At 49.7% G+C, this 26,237-nt stretch overlaps 1 protein-coding gene across 2 annotated transcripts in view; it reads right to left on the reverse strand.

Annotated features, from left to right (window-relative positions):
- Positions 1 to 26,237, reverse strand: part of CACNG3 (calcium voltage-gated channel auxiliary subunit gamma 3) — an 84,129-nt gene that overhangs the window by 7,086 nt on the left and 50,806 nt on the right. The window contains exons 2-3 of one of the 2 annotated variants that reach the window (XM_045460405.1): positions 4,404 to 4,469; positions 4,251 to 4,334 (exon numbers count right to left, since the gene is read on the reverse strand). In XM_045460405.1, the coding sequence (XP_045316361.1) occupies positions 4,251 to 4,334; positions 4,404 to 4,446 (127 nt within the window). In that variant the 5' untranslated portion in view covers positions 4,447 to 4,469. The remainder of the gene's footprint in view (positions 1 to 4,250; positions 4,335 to 4,403; positions 4,470 to 26,237) is intronic. The other variant, XM_045460404.1, reaches the window with a different exon arrangement.

Genomic DNA, 26,237 nt, shown 5'->3' on the forward strand with positions numbered 1-26,237 from the left:
CCTCAGAGTGTCTCCATGCCCCTCGGGGTAGTGTGACATTAGGAAGGCAAATAAAAGACACTGTGACAGATCAAGAGAGAGAGAGAGAGAACAGAAAAGAAGAAAAAGCTTTTTTGCCTGTGTTTTGAAGGAGCTGGGATCTTCCTTCACCCTGGACCCTGCCAATTCCGTAGCCAGCCCTGCACCCAGAGTCTCTCCCGTCGGCTCACACGCTGTTGGCCAAAATGCAGAGCCTTTTCCCACTGCACACCTATCTTTGCATATTCCTTGGTCTGGCAATATTCTCTTGATACCCACTTAGTCATGGAATGAACAAAGGAGTTTACTTATCCATGCGACAATGTTACTGTGTACCTACTGGATGCCAGGCGCTGTGCTGGGCCCTCAGGTACCACCAGTGGACATGTGCGACCACCCCCAGGGCACAGGAGCTGCCCTTCAAAGTAGGGGCTGGAGCAGCTCCTGGGGGCCCCTGTGTTAACTCTTTAGTTGCTGGACCATGGAGAGGCCCTAAGGGAGGCCCCTTAGGCCTTGAGGAGGGGTCCTATGGTAGGGGTTCCAATATTTACCCAGCCAGTATAAGGGTATTTCCTGGTCTGTCCAGACCAGAATATACCAGTTGAATGAATTCCATGTTCACGGTGTACAAAAGAGTTAGGGTCCCAGGTCTCATGGGGCTTACAAGCCAGTTGAGTTGACAGTCAGACATGGCTATGTCATTTGCAGGCCCCAGTGCAAAATGAAAATGCAAGGTCTCTTGTTCCAACATTAAGCATTTCAAGATGGCGACTGGAGAGAATTGAACACCATGAGGCTCTTGGAAGGGCCGGGGATGGTGAGAAGTTGTAGGATTTAGGGTATATTTCTTTTGATCGATCGATTGATTGATTTAGAGCAGGGGAGGGGCAGACAGAGAAGGAGAGAGAAAGCATCCCAAGCAGGCTCCAAGCTGTCCGCGTGAAGCCAGATGTGGAGCTTGAACCTACAAACCCCGAGATCATAACCTGAGCCAAAACCAAGAGTCGGGTGCTAACTGACCGAGCCACCCAGGCACCCCAGGATATGATCCTAAGGTGAAGCCACCAGAACTGGCAGTGCGTGGTGGGAGACACAGGAGCTGAAAACCGTGCCCATATCTGGTGCCATGCTGCTGAGCTCAGGGTGGTGCCCAAAATGCCTAGGGCATGTGCAGGTGCAGCAGTGGGGGGGGGGGGTCACGGCAGGAAGGGTGTCAGTTCATTTTTGGCCTTGGGAAGTTCAAAGCTGAAGGTTCAAGGCTTTCAAGCCCCCCATTCATGGTGACCCTACCCCTGCTGTTTCTCTTTGCTACTGCACGGAGGTGCTTATGTGCCAACTGCCAAACTCTTTCTACAACTTAATGTCATGTCACAAAAGTTTTCTGAAAGTCTGGTAGCTGATTTAGCCAAGGGGGCTGCCTGGGAAGGGCATTGGAGTAGACGTGGGGTGAGCGTGTGAGGGCACCAAGGGTGAAGTTCTCTTAATGAGAAGAAAATGAAAGAGTGTTTGCTTTTGCTTAAGGACAGCCACCCAAATACCCAGCACTGGAGTCTGGGCAGACCCGGGGCCCCATAACAGCATCCCTCCCAACACTCTGCTTCCATGGTGAGGTTTTGGGAGGGGCTGGATTCCCTGCTTCCTTTAGCCCCCAGTCGAGGGGTACCCTGGGGAGGGGGGCTCTGGAGTCCCGGGTGGGCACATGAGCCTGGCTGCAGGCACAGTTCATTTATAACTTCTCAATATTGACACGTATGACTTATGGGCTTCCATTTGGACCCTCAGCCTGGGACCCCACAAATATCAGGGGTTGATCTGCCTCCAATGGCTTCAAGGGAAACTTGCGAACAAACCTTTAAAGCATTCGTTCGCATTGTGTATTGGCGGGAATTGTGCAAATATTCAATGTGATGAGTTTAATTGATTGAAAGAGACTTTAAATTAAAAAAAAAATTTCAAAGCATGATTAAATTATGATTATGCACAAAGGAAACAATCTGAACGTTTGACGCTCTTGAATTGTGTTGCTTATAAAGGTGCAACTTTGCAAGGTGGCTGCAGTAACGATGTGGCAACCAGCTGGTGGCCAGACTCACTCTTTACCCACAAACGAGACACAGGGTTGCAGTTGTCTGCCTCAGGACGTCGCCTCTGCGATTTACTCTACTTTCATTTTAGCTCTATGGACACAAGGGGGCTTCAAACAAAAACGTTTTACTGTCTTCCTCCCCTACTTACTTCTTTCCTCTACTGTTCTTCCTCCCCAAACTATCTAGGGGTAAGTTGAGGTTGGAGACCCCTGCAGGAGCGTGCCCCTGGCTCTGTGTGGTGGGGTCGGGGATTCCAAAATTCCCAGCGGGACATTCGTGTACTCATAAAGGCCTCTCCTTAACCTCAGCCTGATTCTGTGGCCAGTGAAGTGTGGGTAGACCGTGGGATGGGGCAAGGACCCTCACCTTCTTAGGGGGAGCAAAATACTCTGTTGGAAAAGCAATCCACCTCTGGGAAGAACTTAAATCAGTTTTGCAAGTTGTGAAATAGAAGTTATAGCTGTGTTTCACCTCCAGCCAAACATCACCATGTTGCATTAAAGCAGGAAAGAAAAACAAAGAAAAACCATGCGTACTCAGTAAAATCCCCCTAGAGATGACACTAAGGTCATTCTTCTGAGGAGGTCCATGTACGAAGCAACATCTCTACATGTGGCCTGTAGTCCCCATACCAAATTTTTCTGCTGCTGGTACAAATTCCCGTAGGCATTTGGATAAATCCTACTAGATGCATAAGGACCGCAAACAGAGAAATGGTATGTTCACATTTTAAAAATCATCTTAAAAACAACTATTTCTTAATCAACCCTACTACCCCTTACATCGTAATGTGGTTCAAGGCTCATATAGAGACTTACAGTCCGTCTGCAGACTAACAGGTGTGAGTAGGGCTAAAAATGGTTGAAATTGAAACACCATTCTTCTTGAGCTACGAGTTACAAACATACTCTGAATAGGACAATTTATTGAAGTTTTTATTATTTTATTTTATTTTTAAAGTTTATTTTTGCGAGAGAGAGAAAGAGAAAGCAGGGGAGAGAAAGAGAGAGAGAGGGAGACAGAAAATCTGAAGCAGGCTCTGTGTGGACAGTGGAGAGCCCTACTCAGGGGTCGAACTCCTGAACCTCGAGATCAGGCCCTGATCCCAAGTTGGACACTTAACTGACTGACCCGTCTAGGTGCCCCTCTTGAAGTTTTTATTTGTAATAGCCATAAAAAAAAAACACCCCTTACTTTTAACATTCCCTAACAGTAAATTTAGTCAATGCCTTTGAAATTCCCTTTTGTCTGAACTTGACACACATTTTGTTGAAGAAGTTACATTTAGATTATGTTAAGCCCCAAGTTCTCTCTGTGCCTAGATCAATGTCAGGCCCCTATTTGCAGCTGGACTTTGCTATGCTTGTCTCGTGTGACAGAAAAGAGAGAGCCCACATTGCTTCATCATTCCAAGTTGAGCCCTGGGCTGAGGGTAACGTGTGTGAGCTCAGTTAAATTTCTTGAGCCTGTCACGTAGATGACATTATCATCTCCATATCCGACGAGATAAAGACGGCTGAGAGATGGAAAGGTTAAGCAATTTGACCCAGGTTTAATCCAGCCAGTAGGGAGTCAGACAAGGGTAAAAGCCCAGGCCAACCAGAACCCAGAAACCTCACACCAAGCCATCATCTCTTCTGCCCCTCACGTGATGCCTTTGTGACAGTCCCGCGTCAGATCCAGGTTACTGATCTTGGGACAACCCCAGTCCAGATGCTGGCCCTGCCCCAATAGGATGGAAACTGCAGAGAGGTGAACTTGGATTTCCATCCATTCTCCCAGGGCTTGCTCCTTAGGACCGTGCCCATTAATACCTCAACTCAACTCTCTCAGGAAGGCGAAAACTTGTGTTCTAGTTGAAGAAAATTCCTTAGATTTTCTCCTAAGCAGACTAAAAAGAACCTTTCAGTTTTGACTCACCTACTTTTCCCCTTTCTATTTCTGGTTTATTGACATTAAAGAGACTTAGATATCAGAATCGCTTGAATGTCTCTGTCTAGTAGCAAAGGTCCCAGAAGCTCCTTTGGAGTATCCGTTTCCAGGGGTGAGCATTGAGGAGCCTCAGGGGCAGCCGGGTGACTGCAGGGCCACCCTCCCCTCCCTGTCCCCCCCACCCTGGGGGAGACCCCAGAAGTGGAAACTTACGCAGGAGGTACTCTGCTGTGTCTTGTTCATAGTCTGCATCTTCAGGGAAGTGATCGATTTTCTTGCACACTCCTCGGAAAGCCCCTGTGGAAACAAATGTGGGCCTGAGCTGGGGGAGGAGCCAGAGCCCCTGGGGTGAGCCTGGGTCCTCACCCCTATGGTGAAGATCCTTCCATGGTTGTTGCTGGCTGTGCATATTGTTGGCCCGTCAGCATCTGTCTGGGACACAAAAGAGAGACAAGTAGAGGAGGAAAAAAAAAAAAAAGAAAGAAACAGAAGACTTAACTTTTTTGCCTCCTAGATTTTTTGCATGATGTTGAGATCTACTGGGAAGGGCAAATAGCTATGAAACATAATCATTCATTATGAGGACTGCTTTATCTATTACCCCCCCCCCCCCCACACACACAATTGGTGAGGAAAAAAAGAAGGAAATGGAGTTTGTGTGTATTAATTTTCTGTTTTATCAATGAGGAAACGGGCCTAAGAATTTTGCTTGAGCTCACATGGTAAATAGGGGAGTCAGCATTCCAATCATGATCTGCTGACTCCCAGGTGTCTATCCTGGGTGTAGCTTCAGGAATAGCACACTGCCCCTGATCCTGCTCATATCTGACACTGGACTATCCCCTCACTCCTTCCCCTACCCTGGGTCATAGTCTGCTGTGCTTGGCCGTGTGGCCCACGCCTTCAGGAGACACAGAATGTACAGGTTTCTTGCAGAAACTGTCAGCATTTGCTTCCTTTTTTCTCTTCAAGATCAGTTTATAAAAAATGTTTATTTGAGACAGAAAGAGAGTGGGAGAGGAGCAAAAGAGAGAGAGAGAGAGAGAGAGAGGGAGAGAGAATCCCAAGCAGGCTCCATGCTGTCAGTGCAGAGCCCGACCTTACGAACCCCTGAGATCATGACCTGAGCACAAATCAAGAGTTGAACACTTAACGGTGCCACTCAGGTGCCCCTAATATCAGTTTGACTTAAATCATTTTGGGTATTTGATAGTCATTGTGGGTGTTTGTTAACTAGGCAATTAACCAATCTCTGGGGCAGCTAATGGCTGTGCCAGTTCTTATAAATGACAGCAATTTCTGAACTCCTCACCTTAACCCAGCAGGACATTATGCATCATTGTTCTCATCCCAGCCTGAGAAGGTGGCGTGGAGGGGAGGGGCAGTGTGATGTCATGGAGAGTAGACAAGGTTTTGGTTCACACAGATCTGGCCTTATACTGCAGCACAGTTACTATAAGGATTAAATAAAGTATGTGAAGTGGAGATAATTTTTGCAAAACTCCAGGCGTGCCATCATAGCAGCTAGTGCTTATTCAATGCTTCCAGTGGACCAAGCACAGAGCTGAAACCTGACATCCCTTCTCTCAGTTACTCTTGTCCACCTCCCTGGGAGGTAGGGGCTATTAATCCTGACATTTGATGATGAGGCAACCCAGATCACAGAGGAGACTGAGGTGTCACAGCTGGAGAGGAGAAGAGTCGATATTGGAATCCAAGCTTCAAAGTCTGTGGTTTTCACCATTAGACTATGAAAGGTAGCCATTATTATTATGTCGATTATTATCTTGTAATAATGAGTGTCATGCACTTAAGCCCTGCTACAAGTAGGCTCCGAGCCAGAGGCATTTCCCAACAAATGTGATGAGATATGCAGAACATCTCCTTGGTTCTGATTCTCTGCTCACCAGGCAAAGGGTGGACACAGAACCAAGGAGAGGGTCCTGGAGAGAAGACTTGCAGATTAAAGGAAATTCTTGGAAGAAACACAAAGTCATAGCTTCTTCCCTGATATTGAAAGAAAAAGCCTTCCTTTTTTTTCTTGTTCAGACTGTGTAAAAATTTTTGAATATTTATTTGAGAGAGAGAGAGAGAGAGAGTGCATGGGGGAGAAGAGCAGAGAGAGGGAGAGAGAGAGGATCTTAAGCAGGCTCCACGGTCAGCACAGAGCCCGACGTGGGGCTCGATCTCAGGACCACGAGATCATGACCTGAGCCGAAATCAAGAGTTGCATGGTTAACCGAATGAGCCACCCAGGCGCTCCTTTTTTTGTTGTTTAGATTTTAGAGTTCCATTCGCATATTCCTGTTAGTTTGTAAACCCCATTCCCTTCCAGCTAGTTGAATAATAAGTCATAGGAAGTCACACACGCTGAGCCCATGTCATGTACTGGATGCTAACCTAATTCCTTTACATGTTTTATCCTTGTTAGCTCTCAAAACTGCCTTATGAAGTACCTGGCATTTTGATCCCCTTTTACAGGTGAGAAAACAAAGGCTTAGTAAAGTGAATGATTTCGTCAAGGCACACAGCCATAAATGGCATTCTCATAAGTGGCATGCTTGAATGGAAGTCTGCCTGACTCCAAATTGAAAAATTTTTAATTGTTTATTTATTTTTGAGAGAGAGAGAGAGAGAGAGAGAGAGGGAATGAGTGGGGAGGAGCAGAGAGAGGGAGACACAGAATCTGAAGCAGGTTCCAGGCTCTGAGCTGTCGGCACAGAACCTGATGTGGGGCTCGAACTCACGAATGGTGAGATCGTGACCTGAGCTGAAACCAGGAGTCGGCCACTCAACCAACGGAGCCCCCCAGGTGCCCCTCCAAAGCCAGAATCCTAACCACTGTTGTGAACTGCACTCTCTTCCACACATTGAGAGTTGCCAGCAACATCCTGGGCCAGGTGGCTTTATGATAATTTAGTGGTCTATCCATAGCCACCAATTGTGGAAATGAATTGGACCAGTGAGTGATTTTTTCCACCAACCATGTTTTTTTGCCCCATAATCTACGCTGGGGACCACCGAGCAAGGCAAAGGTGGTGGTTGTAGGACCGCCTACTGTTAGTTGTTTGACAGGCACCACAAAGCTTTGATAGGAAGAAACGTTGGAGCTGAGAACGAAATGTGAACGTTACTGAGACAGACCAGTCGGATCCACGTGGGAATAAAGAGCTCTGCGCATGTCTGCACCTGCTTGTGAACCAGGCCTTACCCGAGGTGGTTCACACCTGGAAACTAGAGCTTAGAGCCAGCAAACACCAGAAGCTCCCGGAGAAACAGTCCCCGGTATTTAGGGTCTCAAGCCACCCACCACCTGTTCTTGCACAGCCCATGAGCTAAGAATGGTTTTTGCATATTTAGATGGTTGGAAAAAAAAAAAAACAACCCGAAGAATATTGTTTCATGACACGCAAAAAACTACATGAAATTCAAATTTCAGTGTCTGCAAATAAGATTGTATTGAAGCACAACTGTGCCTGTTTGTTTATGGCTTCCACGCTATGATGGCAGAGCCGCGGAGTTGTGGCAGAAACAGCAAAGCCAAAAAATATTTACTATCTGGCTGGGGAAGGTCTTGCTGATCTGTGGTCTGAAGATCCCTGTCCTGTGAGATAACACAAAAAGAGGAGTCTGGGCCTTCCGGGGACTCTCGGAGGACATAATCCGAGCTGGTTCTTCTTTTTTTTTTTTTTTTTTTTAATTTTTTTTTTTTCAACGTTTATTTATTTTTGGGACAGAGAGAGACAGAGCATGAACGGGGGAGGGGCAGAGAGAGAGGGAGACACAGAATCGGAAACAGGCTCCAGGCTCTGAGCCATCAGCCCAGAGCCCGACGCGGGGCTCGAACTCACGGACCGCGAGATCGTGACCTGGCTGAAGTCGGACGCTCAACCGACTGCGCCACCCAGGCGCCCCTCGAGCTGGTTCTTCTGAAGGGGATAACATCTAGGGCAAATCTGGGTCACGGAATGTTCTGTTTGGTGTTTTTGCCTGGTTTGTTTTATTTTTTACCTGCGGTAGTTTAATGCTTATTTTGATGTATTTTTTTTTAAGTTCAATATGTTGCTGCAATTTAAAATTCAGGATATGTCACATGAAAGCCTCATTTACAGCTTCTGTTAAAAAAAAATGGGGATCTCTGTCCCACATCTCCATGTGAAAATACTCCCCTGCACCCAGGGAATCGGCCACCCCCTGGAGACCGGTGAGAACTTTCCAGCTGGCCAGATTCCCCACCTGGCTCTCTGGCACTTGAGCTACCTGTGGCGAATTACCTCCCCTAGCCTCAGTTTCTTCCTCTGTAGAATGACGACAGCAACAATAATGTCGTGGGGGTTGTCATGAGAATGAACGGAGCCTCTAACAGCAGACAGAGCGTCGGCTGGTATTCTCAGCACATACTCTTTTAATCGGGCAATGACGTAAACCACTTAGCACAGCTCTTGGCACATAGTAAGCGCTCAATAAATTATAGCTATTACTACCATTGGTTTTGGTAGGTATTTTAGGACCAGAAGAGACACATTGGTGCCAGGTTGGGATTTAAAAAAACAATCTAAAACGAAAGGGAATCAAGAATTTCCCTGAGGAAGACTCCACGCTGAAAAGGAAGCTGCTGCCATCACGACTCATCAAAAAGTGAACTTGGCCGTTCATGCAAAGAGTACATTGCCAGCTCCCTGAAATAACCACTGTTTAGCATTGCTGTATATTTCCTTCCAGACTTCCCCCCCCTCCCCCCATGCTTTCACACACAAATGGTTTTATAAAATTGAGATCATGATGTTCTTCTCACTTACATTTTTCTCAGGAGTATTTCCCCCTATCAGTAAATCTAAGAAAAACAGGATGGGTTGGACTTGCCCACGAACCGCAGAGGGTGGAACCAAGAGAGACGTTGAAAGCATCTTCCCTGCAAGGATGAGGCAGGACACAGGGACAAGCACTCACCCAGCACAGTTTAAGCCAAGGCCCTGGGGCAGAGAGAAGCAGAAAGCAGGAATGTGGTAAACTGGGAGGAGGATCGGTGGTGGGAGGTGATCTGGGCGCAGATCCAGTGGTTACAGTGGAGAGGCAGTGGGCACGCAGGGTAGGGCTTGTGTGAGACCTAGGCTGTGAGAACCCACAGACCGCAGGACCCCGGGAAGAGGTCTGGAATGGAAGAGAGAACCAAGGTAGATTTCCTGGCGTGTCAAAGTGAATCAGTTGCAGAGACTGGCTTTCTGGTGAAAACAAGCCTCATCCTGGGCAGAAAAGAATGTGCTGATGGTTCATCTCTGGCTCCGCCGATGGAAAAACACGTCTTCCGTAAGAGGAAGGGGACTTTCTTTCAACCAACAAGCCTTCTTAAAGGTCAGACCCTAGAAATATTCCCAGTAAAATAAAAAATGAGGTAAGAACGCCCACCATCGCTTCTGTTATTTACCACAGTTCTACAAGTTCTAGTGCAAGAAGAAATAAAGCAGAATTGAGAGTAACAGGCAATAGAAAAAAATAGGACAAAATTATCATTTTTTTTCCAGGTGAGAGCATAGTCTGCTTAGAAAGCTCGAGGCAATTTGCTGGACAAAATATTAGTATGAATGAAAGAGCTCAGTCAGGTGGCTTCTTCTAAGCTATTAAACCACATAAGAAAGAAGTAATAATTAAGTCATTGTGGCACCGATGTTTGAAGAGTAACATTGATCAGAATATTTGTCAATGCAGAGAAATATTACAAGGAAAGCAAGAAGCAGTCCATTATCCCATGCTCAGATAATCGCCGTTAACTGAAAAGAATAGAGGTATTCAGGGGTGCCTGGATGGCTCAGTTGGTTAAGTGTCTGACTCTTGATTTCAGCTCAGGTCATGATCTCATGGTTTGTGAGATTGAGCCCCACATCAGGCTCTGTGCTGACAGCATGAAGCCTGCTTGGGATTCTCTCTCTCTTTCTCTGTCTCTCCCTGGCTCGTGCTCGCTCGCTCTCTCTCAAAAATAAGTGAATAAACTTAAAAAAGTGGAGGTATTCATAGTTGGAAAATTCAGACAGTATATATCAAAAGGCATAAGATTAAAAGTGAAAGCATTTCCATACCCCCCCCCCCCAAATTTTGTCACCTGATAGCTCAGTAGGGCGACTTCTGTTGACCAAATGTTGAGTGAAATCATGTCTATGCTGAGATCTGAAGGGTAATTAAAAGTTCATCGGAAGAAGGGAGGTGTGTTGTCCCAGAGTGCAATAGCGTGCGTGTTATCGAGAGGGAGAGGAAAACTCGTTTGGGAACTCAGAGTAACTGAGGGTGTTTAGAGCAGCAGTGGTGGTTGGTCTGAAAGACAGTTCCAGTGGTTCCCGGTGGGTGGCAGAAAGGTGGTGGGAACCTGGGACAGGGCAGGTATGACATCTGGGCTGTGACGATTGGTCGCTTCAAACTTTGTCCCCCCCTTCCTAGGAATTCACTAGTGGCCAAGGCAGAAGATTCTGGTTCTAGGAACGTACATTCTCACTGGGGACAGAGTCTCCAGACTACATAGATGAACAAGGTCCCTGTGCTTTGAAGGAAACAGAACAGGATGATGTCATCGTGACTAGGCATGGGGTGGGGGCAGACGGTGAGCAATTTGGGGCAGTGTGGTGGTGGCTGGGGGGTGGGGGCAGTGTTCGGGCTCTGACCTGCATAAAGAGAAGGAGCCAGTTATGTGAAGAGTGCGGAGAGGGCTTTCTAGGCAGAGGCATGGGCTCTGAGGTGGGAATGAGCTTCGTTAGTTTGAGGAACAGAAGGAAGCCCAGAGGGGCAAGACAGGGTCTCTTGTGGCAGATTTACTGGGTCAAACTTCAGCGAGAACAAGCCTAGACCACCTGCTGTGCCAAGTTTGGGCAAGGGCCAGATAGAGCTTTTCTGGGTCATCTTAAGACAGCTCTGCTCAAGTGTTTTTGGCCTCGGGTCCAGAAATACTGGACACAGAGCAAACAGACCTTCTCAAGTTTGAAGTCCTGAAGGGAGACCCTGAGTGAGGGGCAGTCATCCCCTGGATGTCCCTCCTCCAGCATCAGCAGAACCTCTAGGTGGTTTTCCAGGAAGGACCCCCACATCTGCCTGCTGAGTGCAGTGTGCATAGCCCACACTGATGGTCCTGGGAGAGAATTTGGTGGCTGGGGCACCTGCCTTCCCCAACCTAATAAAGGGACATCACTTCTGAGTAGTCTCTGGATGGTTACCATGTGCTCAGAATGACGGTGGCCCTCTCAGCTCAGTGCCAGTGCCCAGAACATGGTCCAGCCCAGGAACCCTGCCAACCCAGGGCCTGGACCTTGGCACCCATCTCAGCCAGCAGCCCATCTGGGGCACCCAAATTTCAGGCCCCCAAAGTCCAGCTCAGAACTCAAAACCAAGGCTAAGTGGAGACCGGAGCTCTCGGTCTAGAGACATAGGTCTTTTGTTAGGTCCCCATCGTGATGACTTGGCTTTAAGGAATCAGGAACGAACAAACATCAGGTTTGTTTATGCACCAGGAATACTTAAGAAAGCAAAAGTTACTGCCTGACTGTGAGAACGTAATAGAATAGAGCTCTATTATGGAGGATAAGAATAGCTTAAAACAGTGGTTTTCCACATGGGCTGCATGTTGGAACTTCTGGAGTGGAGGCTGGGGTGGCTGGAAAATATTGGTGCTCTGTTTTACCCCCAGAGCTTTGTACTTAATCTATCTGGGCATGTGGAGTTTTCCATTTTATTTTTATTTTTTAATGCTTATTTTTGAGAGAGAGAGAGAGAGAGAGAGCGAGCATGAGCAGGGGAGGGGCAGAGAGAGAGGGAGACACAGAATCCGAAGCACGCTCCAGGCTCTGAGCTGCGAGTGGGTTCGAGCCTGATGTGGGGCTCGAATTCACCAACTGGGAGATCATGACCTGAGCTGAAGTCGGACACTTAACCGACTGAGCCACCCAGGCGCCCCTGGGCATCTGGAGTTTTCAAAGCTCCCCAGATGAGCCTAACTGTTCAGCTGAGGTTGAGAACCACCCCCTTCCAGGTGAGTCCACTTGCAAGTAGGGACCTTTATTTCATAGTAAATAATGAGGTTCAAAGAGACGCTCCCATCTTTATCTTGAAAATGAAACGATCATCTATGAGCATACATTTGTTTTGTCTTATCTTTTCCAACTATGCGCTGGGATGAACAAAAAAGCAAGCTGTGTTGATTTTCAGCGGGAAGAGAACACAATTTCTTTCTGGTAAAATCACATGAGAGCCCAATATGAAATCCTTCACTCTCCCAGCTGGATCGTAAAGTCTGACTTTCCCAGTAGGATCATAAAGTAGGTCCTTTTGGCAAAAAATACTTGAGTACGTCATCATCTTCTCAAGAGGTTCTCTTAATCCTTTGATATTCAAATCACTGGATGTGCCCTATAGCACATCATCCTTCTTGTTGATTTTTTCTTCTTCCATTGCTAACGGGTGTCCCTCCGCCCGGCTCCTGGGGCCCCCGGCTGGCATAGCACATCACTCCTCACATCCATTCCGTGACGCTCTGTGGATTTTGCTAGATGTGCAATCTCACTTTGCAATCGTTTTTGCCTCTATTTGCATTGCATTGGATTGTCCCATGTTGACAAGAGCTGGCAATCAGAGAGAGGCTGCCAGACAAAGATGATGAATTGCGGGGTACGGAATGGGGGTGGGGGTGTGGGATGGGGCAGGGAGGGTGTTTTAGTTGAGCCTGGTTTTATAAGTGGTCAGGCCATGCATGCACATATTCCCATGAAGGGGATTTGCTTGCTTGTCCCCGCAACCGAGCATGTGCGGGGATTTGGGTAACGAGTTCCTGAACTAACCTGGTCTGTCTGAGCACATACAGTATAGCTATTACGGCTCATGGCTTCTAATAAGAGGACCACAGGAGTGAGTGAGTTTGGGAGAAAGAAAGATCCTCTTTGATCAAAGTGTACAACCCGATTCACTCTCGTTCAATGGATGTCTGTCGAGGTGCCTGGTTTGCATCAAGCTCTGTCCTGGGCACTTGGGGGTTTATCAGCGAACTAGATAGACTAGGTTCTGGATCTCAAGGCTGTTATGTTCTAGTGGGGAGACACCTACAGTGAAGGAAGAATAAATACAAATGTTTCTGTACAAAGGAAAAGGTCCTTTTAAATAGTGATACGTGCCATGAAAATAATAAACGTGGACTTTATTATTTTGACTCGGGGACAGACAGAATGAGATTGGGCGGACAGGGAAAGCCTCTCCGAGAAGGTGCCATGAGTGAGAAGATGAAGCCAACCACGGGGAGATTTGAGGGAAGAGCTTTCTAGGAAGAAGGCATCACATAAGCAAAGGCCCTGGGGCAGGATAATGTGTAGTGTGTTTCTGGAACCAGGAGAAGTGATACAGAGTGAGTAGGGGGAGAGCAGGTCCATGAAGGAGCTAGACTAAGCTTTAAGCAGCTGAGAAACGCAGTCTGCCTTATAGTTTTAAAAGATCTCTGGATGCCAGGGGTTCGCAGAGGAACAGGAATGGAGTGCACCTTCAGAGGAATCATCGAAAGCCACTGTGAACCCTTTGAAGAAGTAACTGGCGATTGGGGGTGGAAAGGCAAGCCAGCCAGAGTCCTCGCACATCCACTTGAAGAGAGATGCCCAATGGAGAGAGCATCCTGCCTTGGGACCAAGTACGGGAAATTTAGCCAGGACAAGGGACTCTGGGTCCCTTCTCTGAACCTAGTTGATAGGCCTGCTTCCTTCCTTCCCTCCTTCCTTCCTTTTAGAGAGAGAGAGAGAGAGACTGAGGGGGAGGGGCAGAGGGGGAGAGAGAGAGGGAGAGAGAGAGACAGAGAGAGAGAGTCTTAAGGAGGCTCCATGTTTATGTGGAGCTGATGCAGGGCTTATTCCCACAACCCTGGGATCAGGACCTGAGCCGAAATCAGGAGTCAGACTCTCAACCAACCCAGCGCCCCGGCTTGCTTTATTTCTGAAGAGCCTGGTGTTGTTGATCAGCCCATTGGGTGGGTTTGGGGTAAAATACTTTCCCTTGTCCTTAATTATTTGGCTGACTGCAGGTGCGACAGGAACACCAGCCTAGCCCAAACTCAGGTCCTAGCCAGTCCCGGAGCCCAGAGCTCCGCCCATCTTGACCGAGATGATTCCAGTCCACACCTGTCCTCTGCCTTTCCTTTGCATTCGCACCCAACTGCACAGGCACCGGAGTGAGATTCACCAATGAGGCATGTATTTGGGGTACAGCAAAACGGGGTACATAGAGGGAGAATGACACTGGAAATTATTTGATTGTTGACTTTTACAAAAGAGCATTAAAATAGTATGGAAAAAAATCAGAAGTGTGTTGATTTTCCTTGTTTGATAGCTTATTATTATTTTTTTTAAGTTTGCTTTCTTGAGAGGCAGAGACAGCGTGAGTTGGGGGGGGGGAGAGAGAGAGAGAGAGAGAGAGAGAGAGAGAGAGAGAGAGATTACCAAGTAGGCTCTGCACAGTGAGTGCGGAGCCTGACGCAGGGCTCGAACTCATGAAACCATGAGCTGAAATCAAGAGTGGGACGCTTAACTGACTTAGCCACCCAGGCACCCCAGTATTATTATTTTAAAGGTGGATTACTATGAGGGTGGGGTGGTCACCATAATCACTTGTGTGCTTCTGAAAGTCCTCCTAATCCTACCTAGGCAGGCACTCACAGGAGTGAGAAGTCAGCCCGTTTCCTTACCACAGAGGCGGCCATGGCTGGGCAGGGGCTCTGGGGAGGGGCTTGCAGCCCCTTCATTTCTGCTGCTTTTAGGTGATGGCATCTCTCCTCCAGAGGTGCCTGGGAAAGTTGCATCTACCTGTGAAAGGTCCATGAAGGTCCATGAAAGGTCCATGAAAGAGTCCACTGGACCTTTGTTTTAAAAAAAAGCACACTCCCGGGCCCCTTACTGGAGGTACTAGCTGGATTCTGAGAACCTGTGCTTCTTCTCAGGCACCTCAGGTCCCAATGCACATCAGAGTCTGAGAGCCACGCTCTCTAGCCAAGTGGACACAAGGTCATCGTCGCACGCACAAAGGCCTTGGCCGAGGACAAGGAAGGTGGGCTCTGGAGTGTGGAGGGTTTAAGGACAGCGATTCCCCCTTACAAGATCTGAAGCTGGAAGAAGCTGGAAACGGAACAAGGTTGTCTGAGGTCTTCCAACATGTGGGCACCCCACAGCCCTGTCCCTGGCACACCTGTGCCTTGGACTTAGCTTTCACGTTCACCAGTGTCAGCGGACTTCGGCACCACTCCCAAACGCAGCCCTGCACACGACCACGGAGGCACGCTGACATTTGAAGGAGATTCGGTGACCTATCCCTCGTGACCTGACCCCTCCGTTTGCTCTCTAACTTCTGCATGTCACATGCCAACGCCACAATCACAGCATCACGTGTGGAGGTGTGGGGTTCGAAAGGTTTTTATTTTGAGTGGACTTTATTTTTCAGATCAGTTTTAGGTTCACAGCAGAACTGAGCAGAAGGCACAGAGATGCCTCATATCCTTCCCGTATCCTCCGCACACACAGCCTCCCCCGCTGCCAGTGTCCCTCGCCAGAGAGGTGCACCTGTGGCCATCAACGAACCTACCTTGACACGTCATTATCACCCAAAGTCTACAGTTTACACGAGCGTTCGCTCTTGGCGTCGCACATTCTGTGGGCTGGACAAACGTGCAATGATGTGTATCCACCAACATGCAGAGTAGTTTCACTGCCCTGAAAATCCTCTGTGCTCCACCTGTTCATTCCTCCATGTCCCCGGTCCTTGGCAACCACTGTGCTTGTTACGGTCTCCATAGTTCTGCCTTTTCCCAGCATGTCAGAGAGTTGGGATCACACAGTATGCAGCCTTTTCAGATGGGTTTCTTTCACTGAGTAATATGCACGTAAGGTTCCTCCGTGTCTTGTCGTAGCTTGAAGTTCATTTCTTTTTAGCACGGGTTAAAATCTCATTGCCTGGATCTAGCACAGGTTTATCTATCCATTCCCTTACTGAATGACGTCTTGGTTGTTTCCAGGTTTTTGGCCTTTATGAATAAAGCTGCTATAAATATACACTTGTGGGTTGTGTGTGGACATAAACACCAAGGGGTATCTGGGTAAATACCAAGGCGTGTAATTGCCGGATCATATGGTCACAGTAAATTTGGTTTGGAAGGAACTGCCAAACTGTTTCCTTTAAAAGGCTTATTTATTTATTTTGAGAGTGAGAGTGAGCAAGCATGAGTGGGGGAGGGGCAGAGAGAGAAGGAGAGAATCCCAAGCAGGCTCTGAGCTGTCAGTGCAGCTCCTAACATGGGGCTTGATCTTATGAACCTCGAGATCATGACCTGAGCTGAAATCAAGAGTCAGATGATTCACCGACTGAGCCACCCAGGCGCCCCACTGTTTTGAATGAGTTTCTGTTTTCCACGTCCAGCAGTGAATGGGTTTCCGTGGCTCCACATCCTTGCCAGCATTTGGTATTGTCAGTGTTCTGGATGTGGACCATTCTAATAGGTCCACAGGTCCACAGGTCCATAGGTCTAAGAGGTATCCCGTGGTTTTAATTTGCATTGCATGACGACATATGATGTGGAGCATCTTTTCATACATGTACTTGACATCTGTATATATTCTCTGAGGATGTATCTCCTCTGTTATCTGTTCTATTTTTTAGTCAGGTTGTTTGTTTTCTTATGGCTGAGCTTTAAGACTTCTTTGTATATTTTGGCTCACAGCCCTTTATCAGATGTGTCTTTCGCAAATGTTTTCTCCAGCCTGTGGCTTGTCTTCTTATCTTCTTGACATTGTCTGTCCAAAAGTTTATTTTTTAAATGCTGATTTGGCACTTTCTTCATTAGAAAAAAAAATTAATCCCAGTAGAGTGTTTTAAAAAGCGGCGTCTCTTAACTCTTGAGAGAGCTGGACTCAGATTTCTGCCTCTACAAACTTTGTAAACATGTTGCAAAATCAAACCCGCAGCACCAGAGCCTGTGTTTAAACTGTCTGTGCAGAAAGTCATACTTTTTGACATTTTGTGCCATTCTGACTCTGCTAAATGGAGGAAAGGGAGAGAGAACCTCCGCGGTCTGTTTCCCCGCTACCCTGGGCTGCTCATTTCAACCTCCACTGGTCAGCTCTGCCCAGCACTAAACAGCTTTGCTCCCAAGCAAATCCAGCCCAGGCCCTGACATTTATATCCAGAATCTTTTACTCTCTTCTATTCATTAAGCATGGGAGGTTGCCATGGCAACCATTAACCGCACCTGACACCCAGGAATAGTTCTGGCATTTTGAGCAAACACCACACTGGGATTTCGTTCTGCAAGGTAACCTTGCAGCCTGCGCGGTTTCTCCCTGGCATCTGAGCTTTTCCTTTCCTTCCAGGCCCTTTGCCTGGCTCAGAGGGGGAGAGAGAAGGCGGGTCTCTCCTTCTCGATTCCCCATTCCCCTGCCCACTCGCCCACTAGGATCTCCCCGGGACCTGCAGTATGATGGAGGTGTGGTGGGGTGTCTCTGGGCAGGACGTGTGAGGGCCGCAGAGCGTGCATGTGTGTGTGTGTGTGTGTGTGTGTGTGTGTGTGTGTGTGAGAGAGAGAGAGAGAGAGAGAGAGAGAGAGAGAGAGAGATGGGGTCGGCAGAGGCGGATGCCAACGTATTCCAGAAAAGCAGAGAAAGAAAGGGGTGTGTGGTGCCTGGGTGTGCACATGACTGTATACACGTGTGCTGGCGGGGGTGTGAGCTTCTGTGCGTGGTGCACGGCCGCCTGGGTTGCACCTGAACCAGAACCACGGGCTGCGTGTGGAACCCACGGGACCTTCTCTCCCCTCTGCCATCCCGCCTTGTCCTTCTCGCACCCTCTCCCTCTTGCTATGCTCTAGATCAGCCATTCTGAAACTTGAATACGCGTGTGACTAGCCTGGGCACCCCTGAAAACGCAGGCTCTGAACACGCAGGTCTGGGGGAGACCCTGAGATTCTGCCTGCTTCTGGGATTTCTAACCAGTTCCTGGGTGCTGCTCATGCCCCTGGTCCATGAACCACACTTTGAGTAGCCAGGCCTGGCTGACCCCAGAAGCACCCCCCCCCCACCCCAGAAACTGAAATAGCACTGGTGCCTGGACCCTACCACGGAGATTCTATCAGAACCTGTGGATATGGGCCCAGTCTTTTTATTTAACTTGTTTTTTAAATTTTTTATTTACTTTTGAGAGAGAAAGAGAGACAGAGCACGAGCAGGGGAGGGGCAGAGAGAGAGGGAGACACAGAAGCCAAAGCGGGCTCCAGGCTCTGAGCTGTCAGCACAGAGCCCAACGCAGGGCTCGAACTCACATTCGTGAGATCATGACCTGAGCCGAAGTCGGATGCTTAATCGGCTGAGCCACCCAGGTGCCCCGGGCCCAGTCTTTTTTAGAGGCTCCGCCAGGTTATTCTAAGGTGCAGCCACAGCCCTGGGTCTGCTGCTCTCCTTACTGTTCCTCTAACACACATTTTCTGTCTGTGAGACCTTTGCTGTGGCCGGCCTGTCTGCCCGACCACTCTGTCCTGGGCCTTCGGGGAGCTGGCTCATTCTTAACACTCAGGTCTCCGCCTGCCTTAACTGCTTCCAGTCACTTCCTTCGTAGAGCTTATGATTCTATCTGAGTGTGCTAATTATTTCTATTTATTGCCTTGTTTACTTTCTGACTCCTTCACTGGAATACAAGTGCCTGTGTATCTCAAACGTCTCACACGAGACCTCATGCAAAGTAGGTAATGTGTGAGTATTTATCAGATGTCTGTCCGTTGTGTGTTGCATGGGAGGGAACCTCAGACAAGGTGGCTTCTCATGGGATGATGAGCAAAGTTGTTAACCTGGCCTGTGTGGTCCTGTGTGATCTGGCCCTTGCCCACCCACAGCTTCTTCCACCCATACTCCTCTTGGCTCTAGTACGTACTAGCTGTTTATCCTCAGGCAAGTTACTTGACTTCTCTGAGCTTTAGTTTCCTTAGCTTAAAATGGGTATAATGATGCTACCCTCGGAGGGCTGCTACAAGTGTTAAAGGGACAGTGTTAAGAGCCAAAAATCTTGGAAACATCTTCTGGTGGTTTTATGGGTTGGATTCACTATATAGGTGACCAGGAAAGAGGTCCATAATGGGTATATTTTTAAAAAGTTGCAGTTCAATATGGAAGCCCTCATCTCATTTTTGTAAGCAAAAAATATGTGCAAATGGATTATAAGGCAGTTAATGTGAATGGTGGCCCCAGGAGTTGAGCAGTGCACTGCCTGAGCAGCTGTACATAGGTTCTTTTGTGGATTGAAGCTAGATAGGTAGATATTGATTTAGATTTCAAATAGTCATGGATACAGATCTGCACATAGATATGTCTCAGTAGGCACAGGAAAAGATTAATAAAGTTACTTCCAACAGTGGTTACCTCTGTGGGGTGGGGAGGGCATAGCATTTGAGTGGCAGAATTGGGAAGGCAACTTTTGCCTCTTACTCTCTTTTTTTAAAGTGGATTATGAGTGGGTTTTGTTTTCTTTGACTCTGTTTTCCTATATTTCTCAAATTTAAAACCTGAAAATTTAAAAGTTTAAAACTAAAAGCAGAGATAACATATAAGGAAATGTCTAGCTGATCACTGTTTGGTGTGGGGTTGCGTGTTCAGGAGACAGGGCAACTAGAGGGGAACGAGAGGCAATCGAGAGTCTGCATGATGGGGGCGGGGGGTGCAGGTAGGTTGGAGGCTAGAAGAAACCCTCAGCATTGAGCTTACAGCTTGTCTTGGCAGTTTCTGGCCGTACCCAGGGGTGCCCCAGGGTTCCTTGGAAGTGCTAACGAGCTCACAGAGCTGTCCTCGGGTGCTGGCTGGGCCGTGTTTCTCTGGGGCATCTGGAGGTGGTGTCTCCTCTGTCTCACCTAACTACACAATGATGCTGATGTGAGGATCTCAATCCAAGTAGGACAGTGGGAGTCACCAGGAGGGAATGGCGGCGGCTCCACGTGAGTTCCGGGCTGTTTTGCTCTCCTACTCGTGCGTTTCTAGCTTCTAATGCAGGTTCTGCCATGGTGCTAGCTGTGTAACCTTGGCAAGTGATGTCTCAGTTTCCTCATCTGGGAAATGGGCATAATCATAGTACTTAACTCTCAGGGTTGTTGTGAGGATTGAATGAGATCAAATAGATGAGGGAGATAGCATGCTGAAATACTCATTTTTAAAATTAAAAAAAAATTTTCCAATGTTTATTTTTGAGAGAGAGAGAGCACACATGAGAGAGTGGGGGAGGGGCAGATAGAGAGGGAGACACAGAATCGGAAGCAGGCTCCAGGCTCTGAGCTGTCAGCACAGAGCCTGACACGGGGTTTGAGCCCACAAACCGCAAGATCATGACCTGAGCCAAAGTCTGATGCTTAACTGACTGAGCTGCCCAGGTGCCCCTAAAATTCTTTTTAAAAAATTTATTTATTTAAGTAACCCCTATATCCAATAGCGGGGCTCGAACTCATGACCCTGCGATTAAGAGTCACACTTTCTTCCAACTGAGCCAGCCAAGTGCCCCTTGGTGAAATACTCATTAACTCCCAGCTAGGATTAGTCTAAATATCATTTCCAAGGGCTACCATCCCTAATTTGAAATTCGGAATTCCAAACAGCTCTGAGCAAATAAATGCACCTTATGATTTGTTTGGGAGCAAAACTATGAGATCGTCACATGGACTCAGCTGGGGGCAGAACCTGACCTGAGCTGACTTGGGAAAGCATTTGTGGTCTTCGTTGGTCTCACTTGGTGCAATATTCCCGAGTTTTGCTGCAGAGCGACGGATGCATCTATCTGATGGCGGGAGGCTGTTACAGAGGTGTTCAGCCATCTATAGTAGATGTCCCCTAGCACCTTTCTAAAATCCTGCCGTTCTGATTCCTGGAATGCATCTGAGGAAGAGACTAGAGGTACAGCTACGGCAGACCACACACTCCTCATTTGTATGCCTTTCTCCATATATTTATATCACATGTTTTGGCATTTGTCTTCTATTGCTCTTTAAATCAACTCACTTTTTTTTTTTTTTTTTTTAACTGAGATGTATTTTAAAAGGAAACTTTATAACCCAACTGCAAATGGAAAGCTAGTACCTCTGGCCATAAATAGAAGGGCATTGCAAAAGATACATACAATGGAAACAAAGTGATGTTATTAAATCCAAGCTGGATACTGTGAATTGAAAAGCAAATACCTTTCTCCTCATGGGGTGAGATGTTATTTAGTGCCCTCTCTGGGTACCAGGCATCTGCCGTGGGAGCATGGGTGTCCCCTGCTGGTGGGCTGTCGGGTAGCCCCCTGGGGGAATGAAGGGACCAGGTGACCCCCTTCCATCTGGGGTGGGCAGCACTCACATTCCATGCCCACAGGCACGTGACATCAACGGTCGTACTTCATGTGATGAGAGCAGCCTGAATTTGCTCAGTGCTACCCTGCCCCCATCTGCAACCGGATATTTCCTTCTGATCCACCAGGCCCTTGGGCCTGTGTTGCTGAGACTGCCCCGAGGGAGGCATCATTTAATTTAACTAGAGGACTGCGAGCCTATAAGCTGGTTTGGCCAGGAGCTAGACTCTAGGCAGGAAGATGTTTGTTCATTAATTTGTCCAAAAAAAAAAAAAAAAAAAAAAAAAAAAAGATCTACAGAGTGCCTACTATGTGCTAAGCACCATGCTTGGTTCCATGGGTGCAGAAGAACGTTAGATGAATGAAATCCCTGCCCTTCTGGACGTGGGGGAGAAGGAGCAAGCTCATTACTGCGTAGGAAACATGCTATGAAGGCAATAAGTGAGGTGCCATGACCGCCAATCACAGTGGGATGGACGGGAAGCCTCTAGAAGGGTTGTCTGAGCTGAGGCAGGATGCTGAACGTGAGTCAGCCACGCTGAGAACAAGGGGGAGAGCATTCTGGAGGGCTGGCCGATATGTGCAAAGGCCCAGAGGCTAGAATCCTCAAGGGTGGTGCTTCTCAAACTTCAGGGGGTGCAGAACCCCCAGGAGCACTTGCTAAAATACAGATTCCTCAGAGATTCTGAGCCGGGAGGTCTGGAGCGGGGCCCAAAATTCTGCTCCCAGAAGATGCTCCCAGGAGATGCTCAGGGTCTTTCTATTCTGCATGCCCCACCCCCCTGCACATGTGATGCTTCTCAAGAGAAGCTCCTTTCCTTACGGCCGTGGATGCCATCTCCAAACACAGATCCCCCAGCCCAGGGTGTTGGGGGTGTGCGTTCTCTCTGGGCTTCCAGACACGCCAACACTCCACACGCCAAAACCAGGCTGTGGTCTCTCCAGACCTCACTTTGCCAGAACCACTCATCGGCCTGCACAGAAACAGGAGCCTCGTTCTCTCCAGTGCTGTGACTCCGGGGTCTCGTCCATCCCCGGGAGCAGTGACTTCTCCACATTCTGCTGTGGTCCCTGGAAGAGGCCGAGGAGCACACACAAGCCCTGTCCTCTACCCATCTCGCCTCCCACTGTCCGATTCCTGCACGATGCAATGGCCTTGAAGAGAGCCAGCCTGCTGGGATGGCTTGGTAGTTAACAGCGCAGGTTCAGGACTAGCCAACCCCAAGTTTGAACCTGCCTGCCCCTTCTTGCTGGTGCAACCTCGTTCAAATTTCTCCATGTCTATGCTTCAGTTTTCTGAGCTGGAAAGCCAGAGAGGCCAAGCAAATGAGATGCTATAGATACAGCATTTGGCATGTGTCTGGGACCCAGGCTACATGGACGATGGTCATGATGACGGTCACTATGCAGCCTGGTGGGTCACTCGGGGGAGCCCTTCATTCACAGGAGTCCCCTTTCTTCCCGTCTGGGAAGCTGGCCCCACTTGTGAGGTGTGTGTCCCAGGACCGTAGGAGGCCTTTGTCTTGTTATGTGTTTGCCTGTGCGTTTTGCCCCATGTCTCACGGGAGAGGGCACTGCAGCTCAGGGAAATGAAGGACGTGATCTGAGGAAGACCCAGCCAAGTAGCCGAGTTGGAATCTGAAGCCAGACCTGTTTGTTTTCACTCCCCAAGTCGCCGCCATAATAGGACTGTGGAGACACCAGACAAACTGGGCAGACCTGTCACTCATTCCAGGAGCCAAGGGCAGACAAGGCACACACAGCCTGGGTCAAGCTGGGGGGCTTCTGGGGGTGGGGTGGAATCTTAGGGCGTCTCAGCTGGGCTGCTGGGAGGCCATCTGGAAAGGCGCCCAGAGCAGAACGAAGCCACAGACGGATCGATCCGTCGTCGCCCCAGTGAGCAACATGGCCGCCCGCACCATGCTGGCTCTGTGGGGATGTCAGGAAACAGGCCAGGACCTTCCCGCGGGAGCTTTGTCTCATTGGGGAGAGAGCACACAGACTCACAAAGAGGGAATCCATTTGGAGTGGGCAGTGAGTACTCAGAGTTCAGAGGAGCTTCTGGAGTGCTGGGCATCAGGCGGGGCTGAAGGGAAGTCTGAGCCTGGTCCCCAGCCAAGTCACTGACGCGGAAGGCGTGGGGCGGTCGTGTTTCAGGAGCTGGCGTAGCCAGGGCGGCATCCCCAGGCGGGGGTTCCTGCCAGGGATTGGAAAGGACGGCTGTGCCTGGCCTTGGAGCCCTGCGGGATGGGTAAGGTCCAAAGGGTTCCTGAGAACCTCCAGGTGGTCTTGGGACCTTGGGATCACTTACACTCTCTGAAACTCAGTCTCCTCCTCCGTAAAAGAGGGATCATAACAGTGCAAGACCCCCGATGAGACAACACCTGTGCAGCTGTTAGCAGGCAGGCACAGAGTACACGTTCAATACGTGCTCTCAATTAACACCCGATGCTGGGGATACGGAGGGTGGTGGCCAGAGTTGGGGGAAATGAAGCGACAGGTGTGTTCTCACAGCTGAAGAAATACACCCCAGAAGTCCAAATGCCCCTTCCTTGGATTTGGAGAAGACCTTTCTCCCAGAATGTCTGGGCAAGGTGCAGAGGTAGATAAATCTTGGCCAAAGACACAAGGCAAAGGAGCTGTATGACAATGTGGCCTGGTCCCCTGTAAGTGGTCAGTGAATACTTGTTGAGTTAAGAGAACTCCAAAAATAATTCTGCGGGGTGTCGAAATGGGGCTGGGGCTGCTGAGTTGCGGAAAGTGCCAGCACGAGCCATCTCCTTCGAGCCTCAGGTGGGCCCGGCCGCTCCCTTGTTCCGGGAGCTTCCCTAAGATCCTCGGCAGAGAATAAAAATTGCTGCACAAATCTGCAGCTTCCTTAGGCGGTGACCGAGGGGCTCAGGTGGTAACCGAGGGGCTCACAGCCTTGCACACTTGGGGACTGTGGCTCCTCAAACACCATCATGCTCAAAGCCCACGGCTCCTGTTTTCTACCCACTATCATTCCTGATTGTGCAGCAGGGGGGCTCCCGGATGGCATGGACTTGGACGGGGGTTGGTGGTGGGAGGAGGAGGTGGAGGAGGGGGCAGGAGGAGGGGGGGGAGGAGGAGGTGGAAGAGGAGGAGGGAGGGAGCAGGGGAGAGGAGGATCATGGGGGAGGAGGAGGAGGGGGCAGGAAGAGGAGGGAGAGGAGGAAGAGGGGACAGGAGAAGGGGGAGGAGGAGGAGGAGGGAGGAGAAGGTGGGGGCAGGAGGAGGAGGGGGCAGAGGGAGGAGGGGGAGGAGGAAGAGGGGGCAGGAGGAGGGAGGAAGAGGAGCGGGGGGGAGAAGGAGGAGGAACAGGAGGAGGGGGAGGGGGAGGAGGGGGAGGAGGAGGAGGGAGGAAGAAGAGCAGGGGGGAGAAAGAGGTGGGGGCAGGAGGGGGAGGGGGCAGAAGGAGGAGGGGGAGGAGGTGGGGGAGAGAAGGAGGGAGGAAGAGGAGCAGTGGGGAGGAGGAGGAACAGGAGGAGGGGGAGGAGGAGGAGGGAGGAAGAGGAGAAGGGGAGAGGAGGAGGAGGAACAGGAGGAGGGGGAGAAGGAGGAGCAGGGGGGAGGAGGAGGTGGGAGCAGGAGGGGGAGGGGGCAGAAGGAGGAGGGGAGGAGGTGGAGGGGGAGGAGGAAGAGGGGGCAGGAGGAAGGAGCCAGAGGAGCAGTGGGGAGGAGGAGGAGGAACAGGAGGAGGGGGAGGCAGAGGAGGGGACAGCAGGGGGGAGGAGGAGGAGGAATAGGAGGAGGGGGAGGTAGAGGAGGGGACAGCAGGGGGAGGAGGAGGAGGAACAGGAGGAGGGGAGGGGGAGGAGGGGGAGGAGGAGAGGGGAGGAGGAGCAGGGGGAGGAGGAGTTGGGGGCAGGAGGGGGAGGGGGCAGAAGGAGGGGGAGGAGGTGGAGGGAGGGGAGGAAGAAGGGGCAGGAAGAGGGAGGAAGAGGAGCAGGGGGGAGGAGGAGGAGGAACACGAGGAGGGGGAGGAGGAGGAGGAACACGAGGAGGGGGAGGAGGAGGAGGAGGTGGGGGAGGAGGAGGGAGAGACACAGGCAGCCGTGAGAGTCCTTAGAGAATTTGCCAGGTTTCAGAATGAAGCTGCCACATGGCTGTAGGGGAGTCGGTGGGAACACAGGGACATATATATCTATAAGTGAGGGCTGTGGCACCCACACATGCAGAGCATTGTGCTGGCTAATAAACCCTGGGGAAAAGAACCAGGCTCCGACCAAAGAAGATCCTGGTGTCCAGATTGGCCCACGAGGGCAAGGCTTCCTACGTTCTCCGCATCACCGTGGTGCGTTGGGGCAGAAGGGCAAAGCCCCTCACTCAGGCGGCAGGCTCCGGGTCAGCCTCGGCTGCCGGGCTGCCCTGTGGGCGGAGGGGCTCTCGGTACCCTGCAGCGGGCCGCTCCGTGCGCCTGGGCCCAGGGCTGTCTTACAGGGTCCCGTGCTTAGAAGAGTCCTGTGCTTGACCGAATGCTCTGCCCCACTGTCTTGAAAGCCTTCGTGTTTCCTGACCCGGGAGCTTCCCATTTTCAGCTAGCACAGGACCCCACAAATCATGCTGCCCATCCTGCAGCCCACACAAGGCGACCAGAGAGGAGCTGTGTTTGGGGGCCGTGTACACATCCTAGATCTACCTTTTGGGCCAATTTCGTCTCTTCACTGAACCCCAAAAGGGTAGAAAAGTTGAGGTCTTAAACACAGAAAAGTGCTAAGAAAAGGAACCTCTCAACATAGGGATTGGGGCGCCTGGGTGGCTCAGTCAGTTAAGCAGCTGACTTCGGCTCAGGTCATCATCTCATGGTTCATGGGTTCGAGCCCTGTGTTC

Source organism: Leopardus geoffroyi, chromosome E3 (genome assembly GCF_018350155.1).
Source record: "Leopardus geoffroyi isolate Oge1 chromosome E3, O.geoffroyi_Oge1_pat1.0, whole genome shotgun sequence".
NCBI lineage: Eukaryota > Metazoa > Chordata > Mammalia > Carnivora > Felidae > Leopardus > Leopardus geoffroyi.